Source organism: Humulus lupulus, chromosome 4, assembly GCF_963169125.1.
Source record: "Humulus lupulus chromosome 4, drHumLupu1.1, whole genome shotgun sequence".
Lineage (NCBI taxonomy): Eukaryota > Viridiplantae > Streptophyta > Magnoliopsida > Rosales > Cannabaceae > Humulus > Humulus lupulus.
Genome location: NC_084796.1, coordinates 4,842,646 through 4,850,000, shown reverse-complemented (window position 1 = coordinate 4,850,000; position 7,355 = coordinate 4,842,646). Strand labels below are relative to the sequence as shown.

At 38.6% G+C, this 7,355-nt stretch overlaps 1 protein-coding gene and 1 pseudogene across 1 annotated transcript; one reads left to right on the top strand and one right to left on the bottom strand.

Annotated features, from left to right (window-relative positions):
- Positions 1 to 632: 632 nt before the first annotated feature.
- LOC133831785 (calcium-transporting ATPase 9, plasma membrane-type-like) lies at positions 633 to 4,120 on the top strand (annotated as a pseudogene).
- A 420-nt stretch (positions 4,121 to 4,540) lies between these two features.
- Positions 4,541 to 5,482, bottom strand: LOC133831784 (uncharacterized mitochondrial protein AtMg00810-like). The gene has a single exon (XM_062262199.1). The coding sequence runs from the start codon at positions 5,480 to 5,482 to the stop codon at positions 4,541 to 4,543; it is 942 nt and encodes a 313-aa protein (XP_062118183.1).
- Positions 5,483 to 7,355: the final 1,873 nt, after the last annotated feature.

The following is a 7,355-nucleotide window of genomic DNA, read 5'->3' as shown; positions in this document are numbered from 1 at the left end:
TCGAGAGGTACAAGGCACGATTGGTGGCTCGTGGTTTCTCTCAACAGTATGGACTAGACTATGACGAAACATTTAGTCCAGTGGCGAAACTTACAACTGTACGAGTCCTACTTGCACTTGCAGCCAACAAAGACTGGAATTTGTGGCAAATGGATGTGAAGAATGCTTTTCTTCATGGAGAGCTGGATCGAGAGATCTACATGATCCAACCAATGGGTTTTCAGAGCCAAGATCATCCTGAATATGTGTGTAAGCTATGGAAAGCACTCTACGGATTGAAACAAGCACCCAGGGCGTGGTATGGTAAGATTGCTGAATTTCTAACACAAAGTGGCTATTCAGTAACACCTGCAGATTCCAGCTTGTTTGTCAAAACCAATAAAGGGAAGCTAGCTATAGTGCTAGTGTACGTGGATGACTTAATCATAGCCGGTGATGATGAGGCAGAAATTCTTCGAACAAAAGAGAATTTATCAGTTCGTTTCCAGATGAAGGAACTTGGACAACTCAAGCACTTCCTTGGTCTAAAGGTTGATCGCATACAAGAAGGAATATTTCTCTGTCAATAGAAATATGCCAAAGATTTGATAAAGAGGTTCGGAATGCTCGAATGCAAGCCGATTTCGACACCGATGGAATCAAATGCCAAAATGTGTGCATATGAAGGAAAAGATTTGGAAGATGCGACAATGTATCGACAATTGGTTGGTAGTCTGATCTACTTAACCTTGACTCGACCTGACATTTCTTATGCAATTGGTGTGATGAGTCGATACATGCAAAATCCAAAGAAGCCTCATTTGGAAGCAGTTCGACGAATACTGAGATATGTGAAGAGTACAATTGACTATGGTCTTTTGTACAAGAAAGGTGAAGACTGCAAGTTAGTTGGTTACTGTGATGCTGACTATGCAGGAGATCATGACACCAGGAGATCAACAACTGGGTATGTGTTTAAGCTTGGCTCCGGAACAATTTCTTGGTGTAGCAAGAGACAGCCAACGGTATCATTGTCAACCACTGAAGCTGAGTATCGAGCAGCAGCAATGGCAGCTCAAGAAAGTACATGGTTGATACAGCTGATGAATAATCTACATCAACTAGTAGATTATGCAGTTCCGATGTACTGTGACAATCAGTCGGCAATTCGTTTGGCGGAGAATCCAGTCTTTCATGCAAGAACTAAGCATGTTGAAGTGCACTATCACTTTATCAGAGAAAAGGTTCTGCAAGAAGAAATTGAGATGAAACAGATCAAGACGGATGATCAAGTTGCAGATTTGTTCACAAAAAGTCTAAGTACAGGCAAGCTCGAAAAGTTTCGTCAACAGCTTGACATAGTACAAAGAATAAGAGCTGACATTGAGGGGGAGTGTTAAGAATCAAGTCAGCCCAAAAAGTCCAAATGTCCAAGCCCAAAGGTAAATAAAAGCCCAATCCATTTTATCTAAAGCCAAGACAATAGAAGCTTCTCAACAAATGTGGAAGAAAGATATTTTTAAGAGAAAATTGTAGAAGGATGTAGAAAGTAGATTTTTTAGGAGAAGTGTGTAGAATGTGGTAAAAATGTATGGCTAGGATTATTTCTCAATTTAATATTTGTATGGTGTAGATTGCATGGTGAGGACTATAAATACCCTCACTTGAATTTGGGTTAGACATCCCTCCAAAAATAAGTCTTTGTATTCTTAGTGTGGTGTTTTGAGTGTAAGTTGTGAGCTTCCTATTGAGTGTCTATTTCTCTTCAAATTGTGAGTGGTCTTTGGAAAGTGTTGTAGTGTCCTTTATTGTGGTATAATACAAGTAGTTTGTTTACTTGTTTGGGTCCAATATTAGTAAGTTTAGAGTTGTGTACTCTAAATTTTACTCAACAGGCATAACCAAGTTCCTGCTGATGGTATTCTAATCTCTGGTCATTCACTCGCAATAGATGAATCTAGCATGACTGGGGAAAGCAAAATTGTTCACAAGGACTCTAAAGAGCCATTTCTAATGTCTGGGTGTAAAGTAGCAGATGGAGGTGGTACGATGCTGGTCACAAGTGTTGGAATTAATACTGAATGGGGATTGCTCATGGCTAGTATTTCAGAGGACACTGGTAAAGAAACACCTTTGCAGGTACGCTTAAATGGGGTTGCAACATTCATTGGAATTGTTGGTCTCACAGTAGCTTTTGCCGTTTTGGTTGTTCTTCTGGTCAGATACTTCGCTGGGCATGCAAAAAATGTAGATGGTACTAGTCAGTTTATTGGAGGGGTGACTAAAGTTGGTGATGCTATAGATGGAGCCATTAAAATTGTTACTGTTGCGGTCACTATTGTTGTAGTTGCGGTTCCTGAAGGGCTTCCATTGGCTGTTACTTTAACTCTTGCATACTCAGTGAGGAAAATGATGGCAGATAAAGCCTTGGTTCGAAGGCTTTCTGCATGTGAGACAATGGCTTCTGCAGAAACCATCTGTAGTGATAAGACTGGAACCTTAACTCTAAATCAGATGACTGTTGTTGAGGCCTATGTTGGTCCGGAAAAAATTGCTCCTGCTGATAACAAGTCACAGTTGTCTCCAATGCTGTCTTCTTTACTTTTTGAAAGTATTGCTCAGAATGCGAATGGTGGTGTTTTTGTACCGGAGGGTGGGGGTGAAGTAGAGGTTTCTGGATCACCAACAGAAAAGGCCATTATTTCCTGGGGAATTCAGTTGGGAATGAATTTTGAAGTTGTCAGATCAGAATCTACAAATTCTTCATGTTTTCCCATTCAGCTCAGAGAAAAAGCGAGGCGGTGTTGCAGTTAAACTTCCTGGCTCTCAAGTTCATGTACACTGGAAATGAGCTGCTGAAATAGTTTTGGCTTCATGTATGCAGTATATTGATGAGAGCAATCAGGCAGTAGCCATGGATGAAGAAAAGGTTCTTCATTTCAAGAAAGCTATTGATGGCATGGCTGCAAAGGCTTTACGTTGTGTTGCTATTGCATACAGAACATGTGAGCTAGAAACAGTTCCAACTGATGAAGAACAACGATCTCGTTGGGCATTACGTGAGGATGATCTTGTTCTACTTGCCATAGTTGGTATCAAGGATCCTTGTCGGCCGGGGGTTAGAAATGCAGTTGAACTATGCCAAAATGCAGGCGTCAAGGTACGCATGGTCACAGGTGATAATCTTCAAACTGCCATAGCAATTGCATTGGAATGTGGTATACTTGGTTCAGAAGCAGAAGCTACAGAGCCAAATGTCATTGAAGGGAAAGTATTCCGTACATATTCTGAGAAAGAAAGAGAAGATTACAGTTATGGGACGTTCTTCACCTAATGACAAGCTTCTGCTTGCGCAAGCATTAAAGAGAAAGGGACGTGTTGTTGCTGTGACTGGAGATGGAACAAATGATGCTCCTGCACTACACGAGGCTGATATTGGTCTTGCTATGGGTATCCAAGGAACTGAAGTTGCTAAAGAGAGTTCAGATATTATTATTTTGGATGACAATTTTGCTTCAGTTGTGAAGGTTGTTAGATGGGGCCGATCTGTATATGCAAACATTCAGAAATTTATTCAGTTCCAGCTCACAGTTAATGTTGCAGCACTTATTATTAATGTTGTGGCTGCTGTTTCCTCTGGTGGTGTTCCACTTAATGCAGTGCAGCTTCTTTGGGTTAATCTTATCATGGATACTCTTGGTGCATTAGCATTGGCTACTGAACCCTCTACTGATCACCTGATGCATAGACTCCCAGTTGGCCGAAAAGAAGTGATTAGTGTGCAAGGGGAAAAAAATCATGTTCTAAAGAATTTTGTGCGATTGGGGGTCCTCTTTTGATGTGTTGTTGGTCCCATGGCACTCAATATCTTGTGTTGATAATTGGTTATTACGTGGTTGACACCTACCTAACAAGGATAACACCAAAAATTACCTTACATTCTGCTTTTTTCTTTGTTGTGTTTTTATTTTTGGGTCATGTTGTGTGCACATTTGTTTTCGAGGCATGTTTTGTAATCCTCGGTTTACGTTAGGTGAGTGCTGAGTATCAATATGTAGATACTAATGATCTCTGAACACTCGAAAGCGTGATGCATTTCAATCTTGCATTTTGTAATTTTCCTTATGAGGATCAAATCTCACCAATTTGCCTTTAAAAATATATATATATATATATATAGTCAGGCAGAAACATAAACCAGACTTGAAAGTATCAATGCATCAAAACAATACATAGCCAAATTATATTGAACATTCGCTATAGCTACAAATCTCAATTAATGTCCCTTGATCAATTGTGAGGAACACATTAGAACTTCAATGATAGAGATATAGAGCATGATAATTATGCAAAGACACAATCCATAAAACCCAAAAGAGAGATAGCAAAAAGATGAAGAGAGAAAAGGGAGGCTAGAGTGTATTGCAAAATATAGAGAATGTATTCTAGGTTACAAAACTAATAAGCCAAGCCTTTTATATAAGGCAAAAGATATAAAATAACAATAATTAAGAAAAGACTAAAATGCCCTCAAATAATAACTCTAACATCCCCCACAAACTCACGATGCAACAACAATAAGCATCGAGAGTTTGCCAACTAGAAATTGAAAACGAGAAATAGAATGAGACTTAGTAAAGAAGTCAGCAATCTGTAAAGAAGAAGGAACAAAAGGCAAAGTGATAGTGCCAAGCTTCAGGTGGTGACGAGTGAAGTGACAATCAATCTCAATGTGCTTGGTGCGTTCATGAAAAACTGAGTTGTGAGCAATCTGGATGGCACTCTGATTGTCACAATACATAGGAGTGGGTTGAGAATGACATACACCCATATCTACAAGCAGCCATCTTAACCAAACAATTTCTTTGGTAGTAGATGACATAGCGCGGTACTCTGCTTCAGTGGAAGATTGGGAGACAACAGTTTGTTTCTTACTTTTCCAAGAAATAAGAGAATCACCCAAAAAGATACAGAAACCAGTAACAGACTTCTGATCCGTGGGATCACGACCATGATCAGCATCAGAGTATGCACGCAGCTCCAAGGAAGAAGTGGAGGGAAACAAAAGGCTTTGAAAGATAGTACCCCGAAGATACCTCAAAATGCGAAGAGCAGCTGCCCAGTGAACAGTAGTAGGAGAGGCAACAAATTGACTAACAATGTGAACAACATATGCAATGTCGGGGCAAGTGATAGTGAGATAAACCAAACTGCCAACAATAGTGCGATACAAAGTAGGATCATGCAAGGGAGTGCCATCAGAAGGAGAATACTGAACATTGAGCTCAAAAGGAGTGGCAACTACTTTTGTATCTGTAAGAGGAGCACGGTCAATAACATCAGAAGTGTATTTTGACTGAGAAAGAAGATAGCCTTTTGGGGAGAAGGCAGCTTCAATATCCAGAAAATACCGAAGAGGCCCCAAATCCTTCATCTCAAACTGAGAAGCTAATTGAGACTTTAACACTGCAATTCCATCTAAATCATCACCAGTAATGATCATATCATCAACATATAAGGAAAGGTGTAATGACCCACTAATCTAGACTTTTTGGACCATTATCGAAACTATACATAAACTTACATTTTTGCGGAAATACCATAACTTTATTGAGTAACTTGTAAAAATAAGAGTTACTTACAAAATAAAATACTAAGAAGGATATGGGATCCCATTGTCTTTAAAACAAAACATGATTTAAAATAAAAAGACATTACATAAGAAATGCGGAAAATACATGTAAAACCAGAAAAAAGCAAAACGAGACTACATCCTCGAATCGAATAACGCTCGGATCCTTGACTCCATTCACCATCGATACACATCCTCTAAGCGTCACGAATCTTACCGCCTCTAAAGCTATTTTCCTACACATAAAACAAAAAGGAATGAGCCTAATGCCCAGCAAGGAAAATCTAACACATAGTCATAAACATAATTTCATAAGAAACATAAAGACTTAACATAATACATATAACATACACTTATTATAATGGCCATTATTACTTGGGGTCCCATAGACTAAACAAGCTTATGCCCATGAGATTAGTGGGGTCCTACTAGCTAAGTAGGTCATATGCCCATAATCTATTTGGGGTCTTGTTAGTCAAATAGGGCATATGCCCAAGCCTACAAACATACACATTTCATAACATATTTCATAATATAACACATAAGATAACATAATCATAAACATATAGATTCTATCCTATTTTCCTTACCAAAGTTACCAGGATATGTTGGACTGAGTTGGGACTCTTGGAACACTCCTAAAACCATAATGAACAAGAGTGAGTCTAAAGAAGGAAAAGAGATGAAAAGGAATGGGAAGACTAAACCATTGAAAGTCACACTTACCAAACTTATGTGCTCAAGAGCTTAGATTCCCTAACCAAAATAAGAATGAGGTTAGGAAACTGAGTAGAAGACTAAGAGAAAGGAAACATAACATAAATCAAATGAACTAGAGTTTTGGTTTACCTCAAAGACCAATCTACACCACAACCGAAATACTATAGAATCTCACTTCCCAAAGTGTTTGATAAGCTTAAGATGATTAAGCTTATGATTTTCCCACCCAAGTGTCTAACTCTCACACTCTCCTAGCACTTACAGCTTCTGAACTTAAAAAGGTGAATAATGGCTGGGTACTAGGTCCTATTTATAGAGTTTGGGAATGAAAATATCTTGATTTTACTTGAATAAAAATAATGGCTTTTTAGGTGAAAATCATTTGAATAATCGTTCAGCAGAGGCTGAAGACTCGTTCAAAAGATGCTGGACTTATGAAGGAGTTTGAATGGCTGAAAGGAAAAGAATTCAAAAGTGTTTGAAAACATGCTGGTGGAGGCGATATATCGCCCCCTGTAGGCGATATATCGCCTGCACCACTGTTCCCGAGGCGACCGTGCATCGATTCGTGTTTTCCGTATCTACGTGTTGCGATATATCGCCCCCCATAGCTGCGATATATCGGCACACGCTGAATATTTAAACACGAAATTACACATTTTTAGCTAAGTTTGAATGGAGTAAACAGCCTTGACTAAGCCCTCAGCGTATTCAAAGCTGCTGACTGACCCTATATCATTCAAATTTTACTCCTTATTAAATTTAATCCTAAAAAATACTTAATCCTTAATCACCATTCATAACATGTGCTTAAAATCCTATTGGTTGATATCTAAACCTTATAGTATAATAAATATAATCCTTAATATCAGTCATATTAATCCATCTTAGGTTAAAATTAATATTCTTAAACTATAGGTTAAACTTAGAAAATCTATAAGTACTACTATGAGTGTCCAAATAATTCCCGGTCTGAACCAAAAATCCACAGTAACAAAGATAATACTATACATACTATAATACT

Excerpts from the sequence above, each read along its gene's own strand:
- LOC133831784 (XM_062262199.1), bottom strand. The coding sequence starts at position 5,482 with ATGATCATTACTGGTGATGATTTAGATGGAATTGCAGTGTTAAAGTCT.